At 44.6% G+C, this 15,661-nt stretch overlaps 1 protein-coding gene across 1 annotated transcript in view; it reads right to left on the bottom strand.

Moving 5' to 3' along the window:
- The window catches only part of pdxdc1 (pyridoxal-dependent decarboxylase domain containing 1), a 29,653-nt gene extending 14,304 nt beyond the window's left edge, over positions 1-15,349 (bottom strand). The window contains exons 1-12 of the mRNA XM_072442307.1: positions 15,244-15,349; positions 12,477-12,542; positions 11,717-11,800; positions 11,151-11,297; positions 8,118-8,307; positions 6,741-6,809; positions 5,180-5,258; positions 4,539-4,623; positions 2,472-2,520; positions 2,290-2,391; positions 1,669-1,794; positions 1,404-1,454 (exon numbers count right to left, since the gene is read on the bottom strand). Of these exons, the coding sequence (XP_072298408.1) occupies positions 1,404-1,454; positions 1,669-1,794; positions 2,290-2,391; positions 2,472-2,520; positions 4,539-4,623; positions 5,180-5,258; positions 6,741-6,809; positions 8,118-8,307; positions 11,151-11,297; positions 11,717-11,800; positions 12,477-12,542; positions 15,244-15,311 (1,116 nt within the window). The 5' untranslated portion in view covers positions 15,312-15,349. The remainder of the gene's footprint in view (positions 1-1,403; positions 1,455-1,668; positions 1,795-2,289; positions 2,392-2,471; positions 2,521-4,538; positions 4,624-5,179; positions 5,259-6,740; positions 6,810-8,117; positions 8,308-11,150; positions 11,298-11,716; positions 11,801-12,476; positions 12,543-15,243) is intronic.
- Between the last annotated feature and the right edge of the window lie 312 nt (positions 15,350-15,661).

Here is a 15,661-nt window from a genome sequence, read left to right as displayed (position 1 = left end):
GCTCCGGTAACTCTGGTCCCCACACTGCACACACATTACACACACTGCAACAAGCAGCTCGGCTAACTCTGGTCCCCACACTGCACACACATTACACACACTGCAACAAGCAGCTCGGCTAACTCTGGTCCCCACACTCTACACACACACTGCACACGGCACACACACGGCTCACACACTGCACACACATTACACACACTGCACACATTACACACACACACTGCACACACTGTACACTGCATACATTACACACACTGTACACTGCACACATTACACACAGTGTACACTGCACACACTGCACACATTACACACACTGTACACTGCACACACTGCACACATTACACACACTGCACACATTACACACACTGCACACACTACACACATTACACACACTGCACACATTACACACACTGCACACATACTACACACACATTACACACACATTACACACACATTACACACACATTACACACACATTACACACACATTACACACACATTACACACATTACACACACTGCACACACATTACACACACTGCACACACTACACACACTGCACACACATTACACACACTGCACACACTGCACACACTACACACACTGCACACACTGCACACACTGCACACATTACACCCCCCCACAGGAGCAGGACAGTGGTGCCTGAAGGACTGCATCTGTCCCACACTCACCCCTGTGATGCTTCCTCACCGCTTGTTCAGTGCGTCCCTGAGAGTCTAAAGTCAAATCTAACAACACTAGCTCTGGCTGTAGTTTACCATGTTCAAGGCCTCCTGCAGAGACACCTCTGCCTCCAGCACGTCCTGTGAGTATAAGGCACTGGTTTAAGCACCTCTGACCAATCGTGAGTTCAGAGCAGTTCTGTAAACTGCATTTTAGGAGATTGTTTTATCTGTGCATGTTTCACTGTGATTGTGCCCTGAGCAGACAGAAATGCACTCTATGTAACAAACACAAGAACCTTGAACTGCCTTAGTATGGAGTCTACAGTATTAGAAGGATAAACAATGCAGACAAGGTGACCAGCCACACACTGTATCCCAGGCTGAGATGTTCTGGTATTACTACACAGGGGTTTGATTTCCTCAGGTGCATTGCACTGGGGGCGACTGCCGACTCTACAGCGCTAGAGTGTCGCTCTCTACAGCTGACTGCACTCAGGTCATACAGGAGGATTCTCGGTTTACGTCAAAGTGGGATTTAAGAGTGTAACAACTTTTTTGCCACTAAACTGTGTACATGGTATTTTAGTAGTATTTTCTAGCGGAAACAGACTACGTAAAGAATGTAAAGAAGACCAAATTAACCTGTTTGGAACAGTACCAGAATGTCATTTAGAGATATTTCTTTGTAGAATACAATGAGATGTTTTATTCATACTTACTGAAGTTTGGATGGAGGTCAGGGATTTAAGCTTCTGCTGGAGCTGCTGACTCTGAAGAGACAAACCGTTGTTAAGGCTGCACAACTCATCACTAAATGATTACAACCGCCAGTCCTCTTTTTACATCTGAACTGATCATTTACAGAGCATTTGATTATGAATTCTCAGTAACCGCAGAGTGTGAGATGAACCAGGTCAAACAGTCTCTGGAGATGCTGTGGGGTCATTGAATAAATAGCCTGGTGTAAACAGGACAGAGCATTACCAGAGCTGTAGCATGTTGGATCCTCTGCACGATGCCACTGTGTCCCAGGTACTGCAGGGACAGCCACAGGGGGAGGGCCCTCAGCTTCTCCAGGGGCCCACTGGACATGAGGCCTGCCGACAGGGACTGAAAGCACCACAGGAGAGAGTAGAGAGTGTGTGAAGGTGTGTCGCTTCCACTGTAGAATATTTAGGCTTTCAAAATCAGGCAGGATTTCATCTTCTGCGTGCGTCCATCGTGCAGTGTGCAGGGGGCTACAAACTAACGTGTCAGCGTGCTAACAGTGTGTGCGCCGCCCACAGCCCTGTAAACACACCTCCTCTGGTGTCTCGCACTGAGTGAGCAGGTAAACACATCCATGCATCTCTCCATACAGTGCACATCTCATCATGAGCTTGAGTGTGACTTTATCTATCATTTGAACAATTTGTGGTGGCGCTCTTGCCCACACCTTGAAGGTTGGAGGAATAGAATATGTGAATGAAGGATGACACAGTGGAACACTTTGAGAGGTTTTGACAAGCCTGTAAAGTGAATTACAAGTGTAAGACATTACTATTATTGAGAACCATTTGGAATGTCTTAAAATTGCTCAGCTTTGTGTAAAATACAGTATTATACCCGCACAGGGTCCTCGTGTCTGTACAGAGTGACCGCGCACACGGCTGGAAGACCCAGCCACAGTCCAGGGGTCAGGGTCAGGCTGTCACTGCGGGCGGCCGCCTGTCCACAAACATGAGAGAACATCATGTCAAACATCTGGGCCTAAACCCACAGATATCCACAAGTCTGTGAGCACGGACCATGACAGGAGAGCTGAGGTTCCCCAGGGCCAAGGTCGCCAGGTTCACCCTGGAGAGGGAAGAGGGCAGCACATTTAGGAGACTCGAACATAATATAAATAAAATACATTTCTAAATAATTTAGAATGGCATAGAATGGAATAAATGTATGAACTCGTTTCAATGCATTTTTGATTTGATAACCAAAAAAAGGGGGGGAATCAAATACTGAAATACAGTCTCGGAGCGTGGCTTCTTTATTTGAATGAATGAATAAACAAGTTTATTTGGTTGGTAATATTAAAAAATATATATACAACTGAAAAATACATTGCCAAGTGTATTGGTTTCAAGCAGAAAGGATTGTGCAAATTCATTTAAATGGGGAAAACTAATACTTTTGAAAATTTGACAATTCTGCAAAAAGTACAAGTTGTTCAAATGTCAAAAGTAATGGGCACACGCACACTTTTATTAATTTCAAATATAGCTTTTAAATCAACAAATTTCTAAAATTGTGTCAACCCCATCTCTGTCCTGTGACCTGAACAAAGTCAACTTCAACTTCAATATATTAGACACTTTACAAATGTCATTCAGATAAAGTATGAATAATTTTGGCCCCAAATCACAGCCTTGTGGGAGAACTGCTTGATGAAAATTTAATTAATCTAATTTGTTTGGCACGTCGCAGAAGTTGGTTCTGTGCTGTACCGGCAGTGGGGCTCGAGCTGGTTACAGCTGATCTGGTCTGGGGGTGTACGCTTCTCAGGATCATCCGCTCCCCCCAGGTTATGGACCTGGTTTAGTCTCAATTTAGTCTAGGCAGACTGGGAAAAGCCCATGGACACGCGTCCCATTTCCGAGGGGTGAAAGCGAGCTCTTCGTGGCTCACACTCTGTGTGGTGGGTCAGTGTCAGTTACCGCCGGGGATTGGAGCATACGTTCTCGGGCTTGTTCCAATCCAACCGGACTAAACCAAGGCCAGGTCCAGCCCAACACCGCACTGTTACGCACAGGTGGACACGAGTGCTCGGTGGGATACTGTATGGTCCAGAGGGCGCGAGGACAGAGCCCACAGTGGTCAGCTCTGGAGCCGAGGGAAGTCTGATGGTACGTGGGGATCAAGTCCTCCCATGGTGCAGTCTGTGGATGGGTGGATGTCAAGGGAGAAGTTTCCCAAATAGACGTTCCTCTCCAACCTGACCACATGCAGGTCTGGACGGCCCAGTCGGGCCCAGACCGCGCAGTACCAGGGGTCCAACACTGAAGCACTTGGCCCAGTTCCCCATACAGGAGGTGGAGATGTCCAGCAAAGAGCCGAGTGTGTAGCAGGGCGGTGCTGTGCCCAGTATACGTTAGTGGGAACCACGGAGAGCTCGATTTCATCCCCGGGGAATGGAGCGGTTCCCAGTCTGCCCAGACTAAGACTAAACCAGGACCAGGACCAGGACCAGGAGGCGCTGAGCACTGCACAGCGATGGCCCGTACAGTCCCAGCGTTAGGCATCGGAGGGCTGAGCACTCGCCGATGGTTGTCACTCACGAGCTCAGCCCTGCCCAGTACTGCCATTAGTACAGCCCAGAACCTTTCACGTGGTGCAAAACAAATAAAGGTGAATTAAATAAAGAACCCACGCTCAGAAGATGCATCTGTTTGAATCAAAATGAAAAACAAACCTTCTTTTTTTTGAAAAACAAACCTTTTCCTTTTTTCTTTTGAAATAAAAAAATAAATTGAACCAATCATACGTTGATTGGAATAGAATAGAATGGAATAAAATAAGATAATCCTTTAATGTCCACACATGGGGAAATTTCGTTGTTACAACGCAGTAGAAACAGGAGGAAAGGACAGATTATAGGAAGTTTCAAAAAACACACTCTTAAGAGTTTTTTGTTTTGTTTATAAGAGTTCTTCTATTAACAAAACTCCTTAATAGGGAATGGAGGGAGAAGAAAATAAAATAAAACAGATAAATAAAATAAAAAGATAAAAATAAAATAATAATAAAATAATAGAAAGGAGTAGAATAGAATAGAATAAAAAGGTATATTTGGAGTGCGTGGACCACACAATGCTCCTCACCCCTCCACGTGGAGCCACATGTTGTTCTGATCACACAGCTCCTTGAGGCGGGACAGTTTGTCGGTGTGGCCGGCCGCTGGGGTGCCTGTTCACAACACATGCACCTCTCTTACATTACAAAGAAGATATATTCAGATGAAATGAGTCTGGTTCAGAGTACCTGCATTTTTCTGCACGTTTTTATGCATCTCGCTAAATAAAGTAGCAACAACAACAGCACTGACGGTACAGGACTTTTGACTACTGAGAAAGCTCTGGTGCTAATAAAGAACTCAAAGGGGGTTTGTTGTGACAGAGTCCAGAAGATGCAACTGAATCTTTCTCTACAATGGAACACTCCTGGTCGAATGGGGGATTACACCGACAAAAGGGGGTTTCTCTAGGTAAATACTTCAGAATACTGTAAGTACCAGTAACATAAACCAAGGACTGCTAAAGGAAAATACGCAGGATAACAAAGTGAAGAGTCCTCTGCAGCTCTGACCAGCGGGACAACCGCCTTCAGACCACATTTCACTTTTGGTATTATTGGTCCGAGTAGACGTTCCTTGGGACTCAGGAGACTTTGTTCCTGTATATTGTGTGTTCGCGCGTGCTCGTGCGTGCGTGTTGTGCGTGCGTGTTGTGCGTGTGTAGCATACCTGCGTTAGCGATGAGGAGCAGAGGAAGTTTCCCCGAGTCCAGGTCCTCTTGCACCAGTTTGTCCAGCAGCGCCACATCCTCAAATACACACAGACACACACAGACACACACAGACACACACAGACACATACAGACACACACAGACACACACAGACACACACAGACACACACAGACACACACAGACAGAGACAGACAGACACACACAGACAGACACAGACAGACACACACAGACACATACAGACACACACAGACACACACAGACACACACAGACACACACAGACACATACAGACACACACAGACACACACAGACACACACAGACACACACAGACACACACAGACACACACAGACACACACAGACACATACAGACACACACAGACACACACAGACACACACAGACACACACAGACACACACACACACAGACACACACAGACACACACAGACACACACAGACACAGACAGACACAGACACACACACACAGACACACACAGACACACACAGACACACACAGACACACACAGACACACACAGACACACACAGACACACACAGACACATACAGACACACACAGACACACACACACAGACACACACAGACACACACAGACACACGATTTTGCAGACATTACACATTAGTCATTAATTCAGAAATAAGTATGTGATTCTATTTAATATAAAAATATAAATATACAAATGTATAAATATTTTTTAACCATAATCTGGTTAACAAGTGTAAAGAATCTCAACAGGTTCAATCGGGACCAACTGATACTTTTTTGGTATGATATGAAAGTTTTTTTGGGGGGTACATTTTTTTGATACCAATACTCATTCTGGTCGAACCTTATTGGTGAAGTAATTTCAATAAATGCATGTTAAAAAGGGTTTTAAATAGGCTCCAAAGGACAAACAGAACGCTGACACATGGATCAGGCCAATGAGCTCCTGCTGAAGCTGTTTTAACGAGTGATGGCAAAAAGAAGATTCAAAATGAAGCCTCAAAATAACCGTGACCAAGGCTTCCATTTGTGTGAAATCAGAAATTTAATACATATTCTAGTTATAATTGGCAAAGGTTTTTAAACACTGGTAGAAACCTTCAGAATCAACTTTATATTATTTGTAATACCGTTGAATTCCCAGTAGATGGCAGTATTTTGAGGCTTCATTATATTGTGGCTCTGTGCTGTGACTGGAAGGCTTCACTTTCACTACTTTTGACACAAGATAATGAAGAAATGGCCCTGACCTGTCTAAAAGTGATGCTTTGCCTTATAATTGGCATAGTATCGATACCCACATTTGTACTGAGTCAGTATCGGTGTATTGTTACTTGGATATTGATATTTCCATCCCTACTAGAAAGCTACTAATTGTAGCTTTGACCACATTAAAAATATTTGAAATGCATAGGATTCTTGGACTAGTTTAGCAGGTCAGATTCAGTCCTCTCTGTAGAGTGAATGCTCCTCCACGCCTTTAAAATGTGAAATATTTGGCCCACATTCTCCCTCTGCCAGGACAGTAGGTGGAGCTGCTCAGAGTGTGGACCTACCATCTGGTGCTGGGACCCGAACATGGTGTTACAGGGGACAGTGCAGAGGCTGGACAGAGGCAGGCCCAGCTGAGAACACACACAGACAGACACACACAGACAGACACACACAGACAGACACACACAGACAGACACAGACACACACAGACAGACACACACACACACAGACAGACACACACACACACACACAGACACACACACACACACACAGACACACACACACACACAGACACACACACACACACACACAGACACACACACACACACAGACACACACACACACACACAGACACACACACACACACACAGACACACACACACACACACAGACACACACACACACACAGACACACACACAGACACACACACACACACACACACACAGACACACACACACAGACACACACACAGACACACACACACACACACAGACACACACACACACACAGACACACACACACACACACAGACACACACAGACACACACACACACACACACACAGACACACACACACACACACAGACACACACACACAGACACACACAGACACACAGACACACACAGACACACACAGACACACACAGACACACACAGACACACACAGACACAGACACAGACACACACACACACACACACAGACAGAGACACACACAGACAGAGACACACACAGACACACACACACAGACACAGACACACACACAGACACACACACAGACACACACACACACAGACACACACACACACACACAGAGACACACAGACACAGACACAATGTCATTTTGGATTGAACATGCAGGCCACAGGCCACAGTCCAAATAGTGGCCAGTAACCTGAAACGTTGGGTAATTCTTAGCTAGGGATCTTTACTGTAGTACATTATTTGAAACTGTGTAAATCATCAAAATATGTGTAATTTACAATCAAACGGCAAGAGCTCCCGATGCATCCAAACCGTTTTGGGGTTTTTCATCTCACTTCCAGGCGTGAATTGTCCAAAGACACAAAGACATAGAAGGAGGGGCTAAAAGTGTTTTTTTAAACATTGTTTTTGCTCAAATTCATTGGATTTGCTGCATAGAAATGAAAAATTGAAAACATTGAAATTGCAGTCAAACACATTTACACCTTGACTTTGTGGGAGGCTCCGCCTGGTGCTCACACTAATCTCATTTCATTCAGTGCGTTTTGATTCAGGTAAATCTGATATATAATTAAGATGGCAAAATTGATTGTTTATTTGCCCTTCAAACCCCATTATTTTTAAACCAAATACAATATTTTAATGTCATGTAATAGTATTAGTGCTTCATTTTAGCAGAATCTTCAGAATAACTTTATAAGTATTACTCAGTGACAGATAAAGCGGGAATCTGTACCTGTCCGCAGAGGTGCTGTCCCAGGCCCGGCCTACAGGAGGCGCTTAGGTAGATGACAGGCTGTTTGGAGGTGAACGCCCCATAGCCCTCCGAGGGGTACTCCTCATAGCGAGCATGGAGCACCAGACGGCACACTCTGACCAGTCCATCCCTGTCGTCCTCGTGGAAGTACGCGGACGCATTCTCATACCTGACAGAACAGACATAGAACTGTAACACTCCAACATTTAGTGTATTGTGTTTTTATGGAGCAATATTGGCCCTTTCAGAGGAGATGGTCCTGAAATGAATGTTCCATCTCATTCACTGTAATGGAAGCAGCCAAATCAGAAGACGTTTTACTGCCAAAGAACTGAGAAACCTGAGGAGTTCTATTTCATCCCTTCTGACCGCCGCAGGCCTTAAGCACTGAATGATCATCTTTAGCGGATGCACAGGTCGAGAAACTAATGACAACAAAGTCACCTGTGACCTTTCTGTGACCCACGTGTGGCTATAATAGTCACGTGACACCGAGAGCCCAGTCCCCTGAGAGTCCCTTTCTTCTTCTCGCGAGCAGGTTTGTCGAGTTGTAAGCGGAAAAACGTTGAATTGTTTGCTACCTGCTGGTTTGCTTAGGCAAAATCTGCAGGCTGTTCAAGACACCCAAACTGTCCTCGACCACATCGGGCAGTTGGGTATGTGGGTCAATCTGGCAAAGAGCAACTTGGTCCCTGCCCATGAGACTGGTTATTTTACCCTGAATTCCATTCTCATGACCGCTTGTCCTTCAACTCCGCGAGTCGACAGCATTATGGACATGAGAGAAACGGGAGGGGCAGCCTGAGCCAGTCGACGAGACCCCCGGCAACTGCTGCCGTGTACGGCAAGCCTGGGCCGTGCGCTCTAGAGCCTCCAGGGCAGCCGGGCTAAATAGTTCTAGAAGAACTGGAACACTCCTTAAAAGGCGCAATGGACGATTTTTCGGCGATTTGAGAACTCAGATGGAAGTGCTCATGCCACTCCCCCGTGCGCATGCCACTCCCCCGTGCTCATGCCACTCCCCCGTGCTCATGCCACTCCCCCGTGCGCATGCCACTCCCCCGTGCTCATGCCACTCCCCCGTGCTCATGCCACTCCCCCGTGCTCATGCCACTCCCCCGTGCTCATGCCACTCCCCCGTGCACATGCCACTCCCCCGTGCTCATGCCACTCCCCCGTGCGCATGCCACTCCCCCGTGCGCATGCCACTCCCCCGTGCTCATGCCACTCCCCCGTGCTCATGCCACTCCCCGTGCTCATGCCACTCCCCCGTGCGCATGCCACTCCCCCGTGTGGACTGATAAGATAAGATAATCCTTTATTGTCCACACATGGGGAAATACAACACACACGTGCGTTTGTTTATTAGCACGACGGAGCGCATCGCATCTCTCGTCGCCGTAGATTTTCATCTCTTCTGCGTCAGCTCGAACTGTCTTTCTCCGTCTTAATTTTGTCCCGTACACTGAGGGAACTATATTATGATAGATCAATGCGCTTAGACATGCGGAAACGAGCCCCACGCGGCTGCAGGTGAGCGGTAGGTGCGTTCTATGATTGACACGTGGCAGGACTAATGGACAGTCCACGCCACGAGGAAATAAGACTCAGATTTGGGCCAAAAAAATCGTCCATTCAACCTTTAAGGTCTTCTTACTGGGCGGGCGCGTGAAAGGTGTTCTGATATCGTCCTGTTAAAGGTGTTCTGATATCGTCCTGTTAAAGGTGTTCTGATATCGTCCTGTTAAAGGTGTTCTGATATCGTCCTGTTAAAGGTGTTCTGATATCGTCCTGTTAAAGGTGTTCTGATATCGTCCTGTTAAAGGTGTTCTGATATCGTCCTGTTAAAGGTGCTTCTGATATCGTCCTGTTAAAGGTGCTTCTGATATCGTCCTGTTAAAGGTGCTTCTGATATCGTCCTGTTAAAGGTGTTCTGATATCGTCCTGTTAAAGGTGCTTCTGATATCGTCCTGTTAAAAGGTGCTTCTGATATCGTCCTGTTAAAAGGTGCTTCTGATATCGTCCTGTTAAAGGTGCTTCTGATATCGTCCTGTTAAAGGTGCTTCTGATATCGTCCTGTTAAAGGTGTTCTGATATCGTCCTGTTAAAGGTGTTCTGATATCGTCCTGTTAAAGGTGCTTCTGATATCGTCCTGTTAAAGGTGCTTCTGATATCGTCCTGTTAAAGGTGCTTCTGATATCGTCCTGTTAAAGGTGTTCTGATATCGTCCTGTTAAAGGTGCTTCTGATATCGTCCTGTTAAAGGTGCTTCTGATATCGTCCTGTTAAAGGTGTTCTGATATCGTCCTGTTAAAGGTGTTCTGATATCGTCCTGTTAAAGGTGCTTCTGATATCGTCCTGTTAAAGGTGCTTCTGATATCGTCCTGTTAAAGGTGTTCTGATATCGTCCTGTTAAAGGTGCTTCTGATATCGTCCTGTTAAAGGTGCTTCTGATATCGTCCTGTTAAAGGTGCTTCTGATATCGTCCTGTTAAAGGTGCTTCTGATATCGTCCTGTTAAAGGTGTTCTGATATCGTCCTGTTAAAGGTGCTTCTGATATCGTCCTGTTAAAGGTGCTTCTGATATCGTCCTGTTAAAGGTGTTCTGATATCGTCCTGTTAAAGGTGCTTCTGATATCGTCCTGTTAAAGGTGTTCTGATATCGTCCTGTTAAAGGTGCTTCTGATATCGTCCTGTTAAAGGTGTTCTGATATCGTCCTGTTAAAGGTGCTTCTGATATCGTCCTGTTAAAGGTGTTCTGATATCGTCCTGTTAAAGGTGCTTCTGATATCGTCCTGTTAAAGGTGCTTCTGATATCGTCCTGTTAAAGGTGCTTCTGATATCGTCCTGTTAAAGGTGCTTCTGATATCGTCCTGTTAAAGGTGTTCTGATATCGTCCTGTTAAAGGTGTTCTGATATCGTCCTGTTAAAGGTGCTTCTGATATCGTCCTGTTAAAGGTGCTTCTGATATCGTCCCGTTAAAGGTGCTTCTGTATAGCAGTGATGCGTCCCACCTGAAGAGTCTGCAGAGCCAGAGCGTGCTGTCGGACAGGATACGCGTAGCGATGCTCCTCAGTCTGTCCCGGGGCAGGACGGAGATGTAGGCAGCCAGACTGTGCCCCAACAGTGCCATGTGAGCCTGCTCGCCCACCTGCTGACCCCTGACACACACACAAACACACGCACAAACACACATTGACTTCTATTTATTGATCCTAACATTTACCAACTTCCCTTCAGTAGAAATTAGATATGAACATCTAAAAATGACAACAAGCCTTACAAAATCATTATGGTCATATTGCAAAATATGAAGAATAATTTAGCGCAACAATTCCCTGGACTTTTTAGGGGAAATCTAAGAAAACCGCAACTAGATCACAACTAGACCAGTACCAGACAGGTACTAGATGTCTAGTTTAGCAGGTAACATTTCAGTTCTCGATTAAAATTGCATCTTGATTTAAAAACATACACACACACAAATCACATTACAATATTTCTGTTAACACTCACAATTGTGTGAAATTAAAAAAGTTCCTTAAGCAGATTGAAAGCGGTCGGCTCAGTCTGGACTCACTGTGTTTGGACACTCTCCTCCTCCTCCTCCTCTTCATGGATGAGGTGATGAACCAGATCCAGGATGGACGCCACATCCTGACCACTGCACAGACGCACACACACGCACGCACACACAGACACAGACACACACACACAGACACACAAACACACAGAGAGATACTTAGACTATGACACTATGGCAGGGGCATATGCACAGACGCACACACATTTTGGGTTTTCAGGAGGTGGAAAGTAACAAAGTATTTGTTAATAGATTTCTCACGTATCTGAACTCTTGATTATGAACATATCTGGCAACTTTGTACTTTTACTCCTTATATTTTAGCCCAAGTATATGTACTTTCTTCTAATTATATTTTCAAAACAGCCTTCAAAGCTTTTGTTTAAATCTGAGCATTTCTTTCCCTTTTACGATGCCAGTGCATCTGAGTTAACTCCTCAGGTAAATACAAGCTTGGGAAGGATCATATCAGTCAGAGGCACTGCAGTTGACAGGGTTTACTTTTATTTCATCTTTATAATTGCTTTAAAAACGAGCTAAACTGTAGAGAAGAAAATCCAAACCTGTGTCTGATCACTAAAAAATGTTTACCACTTGATTAAAGTCAAATTAATTGAGGTGGGTGAGGAGGAAGGGGAGGAAGGGGAGGAAGAGGAGGGAGGGGAGGAAGAGGAGGGAGAGGAGGAAGAGGGTGAGGAGGAAGAGGTGGGTGCGTGTGTGTGCGTGTGTGCATGTGCGTGTGTGTGTGTGTTCATACTCTCCCTGCAGGGGGGCTGGGATGCTGCTGCGACTCCGCCTCCCGTCTGTGAGCGGGTTCATCGCACTGTAAAAACAAACATCTTTCCGATAAATTCATAGATTGTTGTAAACCGTTTAAAAGACCTGCTCCTAACTTTTAAAGTGCACTTCACCGTCTCCAAGTGATTCAACGTGTGTATGTATTTATGCAGATATAGAATTGGAATGTGTGGATCTGGTGGTGGCAGGTATATATTCTATGATAAAAACTAAATGTAAAAAGGCAGCAAAAATACCTGATGAAAAATGAAAACAAGAACAATTTATAGGACTATTTTGCCATGTTTGATTGATACAGACATAGATACCAGTCACGATAACACGTTTTTGTTTTATATACATTTAGTTTTTAATATAAAACATAGAAACACACACAACTAGACAATAACTACATTTAAACACTCATGGCACAATCAAATCAAAATTAAAAGCCCATTTGGTCCAAAGTCGGTCAATCTTAAGTCCGAATGTCACTTTGTCCATTTCTCTGTTGTCCATTACTATGTCAGTCCAGTCCTTGATCGTTGGGGATTTTTGTGCCAGCCATTTCTTTGTGATGGCCTTTTTTCCTGCCACCAAATGTACATTCCGAAAGGTATCCATTGATTGGCAGGAGTTTTAAGGCCCAAGTACACGGTTCTAAAATTGAGAAGGATGGCAGCATCAAAAACAGTCTGCCGTGCAGGGTTCATTTCTGTCCAATATTTTTGAGCACCAGGACAGTCCCAAAACACATGATAGTGGTTTGCCTCCGGGCTGCCACAGTTTCTTTCAGAGCAGACTTGTTGCGTTCCCTGTCCCTGAAGCTCCATGCGTGTCATGGGCATGTACTACACAGCCAGTACTTCCTGCAGCTCTTTTAATGTTGCTGTAGGCCTCGTGGCAGCTTCCCTGACTAGTTTCCTTCTAGTCTTTTCATCAGTTTTGGAGGGACATCCAGTCCTTAGTAATGTCACTGTTGTGGCATATTTTCTCCACTTGATGATTGTCAAGAGGCAACTGTTGTTGTGATTTTGGGCATTACAAAAATGAATTGAAACACCAGAAATGTGTCCAGGCGCAACGCGAGTCACGGTGGGGTGCGCACACACGTGTCTTTGTCTCAGAACCCAGCATGTCAACAAGACTCGCGCTGAACGACTGGGAGACACGGAGGTCCACACTAGTGCGAGTGAACAGTGCGAGCTACACTCAGCGTGACTAGTTTATTTTATGTCGCTGCTTCATGAGTTTAGACGGAGCTGGGGGAGCCACAGAACGCACAAGCTCAAAGGAGAGAGGACACTTTTTATTCTTCACAAATCTGTTTGTTGTTGGTGTGAGCCAAAGAAAAATGACTTTCTCAAAGTTTCAAGCCCCTCCCCGTTACCATGGAGCTGATCTCACTCATAAATGATATCATCCTTAAAAGAGCTACAATGAGGGGCCAATAAGCATACATTTATATTATTGATTTAATTTGTGGCAATTATATACATTGTATTTTCTGCACAAAAGGCGCTCTTCGAGATCAGTAATAAGCACAACCAGAAGTAATCCATATATTAAGAGCACTGACAGTTTTTGAGGACATTAAAGGCTTTAAGGGCCCTTTACTCTTAAAGTCTGTATGACAGACTAAATATTTTGCCTTTTTGTCCCTAGTTTGACCATTTATGTTTATAATTGTACTTCCTGGTTGGAAATGAGCACAAATATGCCATAGGTAGAGGTAATTCCATGTTACCTAGCAACCAGATTGTAAACAAGAGCCAAAATCCATATAAATGAAACCAGTTATGATTTGATAAACTATTAAACTATAATACCATATAACACCTTTATTTTGTCAAATGATTGTTTATACTGTCAGTTAAGTGTAAATTGTCTCTGTGATTTCAATGTCACATTGATGACTCTGTTTTAGAACTCAGCTCCATTTCCTGTAATTGTACTTTAATAATTCGTTACACAATAAAAGCTGAGCCCCAAAAAATATTGTTAAATTTATCATTTGTTTAACTTGATTATAGTAATTTAGTAATTATCGTGACATGTCTATGGATTTACCAAATGGGATCATCTTTAAGTCAGTAGATTATTGTGGGAGAAAAGAGCACTTCCCTGTGTCAGTCAGACACTGCCAGCGCAGCTCTGAGCTCAGCCTACGTCAGACACACGAGTCCTGACTGGATCCCAGGTCCCGGGTCCCGGGTCCCGGGTCCCAGGTCCCAGGTCCAGTACTTTTGTAAATAAACTAAATAAACTTCTCCTGCATTAGAACTCCAGGCACATGCCTCTTCTTTCAACTCTTGGGCTTCTTCTATTTATTCTACAACATGAATGTTGCCAGCCTCCACGCTCTTTCTCAAACAACACCAGAGGCATTAATCCCAATTATAACTTGTTTCTGACTCATACAAACATTCCACTTAGAGGCTGGCAAAGAGCGTAAAGACAAACATCCTGGGCAGGAGGAGCAGGATGAGACTCCAGCACAGAGCTGTCAGGAGCAGTGGACACATCTCCAGGTCTTGGTGAAAGACAATATGCATCTTTACAAAATATATAATACAAAAGTCTATGGAAAAAAATATTGAAAATTTGCTTCCAGAACCACTGCAGGCTTGGAAGTGGGTGAGACTGGAGTGTTGGGTTGCTGGGGTAAATCTGAGCAGCCTGACACAGTTAGAACATCCAAACACCAACCTAACCCTAACCCACCACACAGAACGTTCAGGCTGTACCTGGAGTCCAGGATCCTCATGGCCTGGCTCAGGTTGTGTCCCACCTGAGCCAGTGTGTTGTCCACCATGTCCTCGGTTTGTTGGGGGTCTATCACAGTGAGGGGTCCTGAACGAGAGGAACAAGAGAAATATCCTGTCATTAAAGAGCAGAGAGAATACCCACACACCCATTATCCTACTATTCAAAAGGACTTGTAGGTCAATTAGACTATATTCCAAAAGGTGGCACTCACGTGACATCACAACATTCTGGAATACAAGTTTACTTTGATGAGGAAACTGCATTATAACATGTTTAAAAGATAGTAAAACGTCTGAGGAATAAAGTCTGGCGGTAATGCAACACTCGGATGCCAACCGCCATAAAACAACAACAACATAGTACAGAGTGAGTTTTACATAATATCTTCTTTTTTGG

Source organism: Eucyclogobius newberryi, unplaced genomic scaffold, assembly GCF_026437365.1.
Source record: "Eucyclogobius newberryi isolate DKJ021-1_F unplaced genomic scaffold, fEucNew1.0.hap1 SCAF_13, whole genome shotgun sequence".
Taxonomy (NCBI): domain Eukaryota; kingdom Metazoa; phylum Chordata; class Actinopteri; order Gobiiformes; family Gobiidae; genus Eucyclogobius; species Eucyclogobius newberryi.
This window is presented reverse-complemented; position numbering and strand designations above follow the sequence as displayed.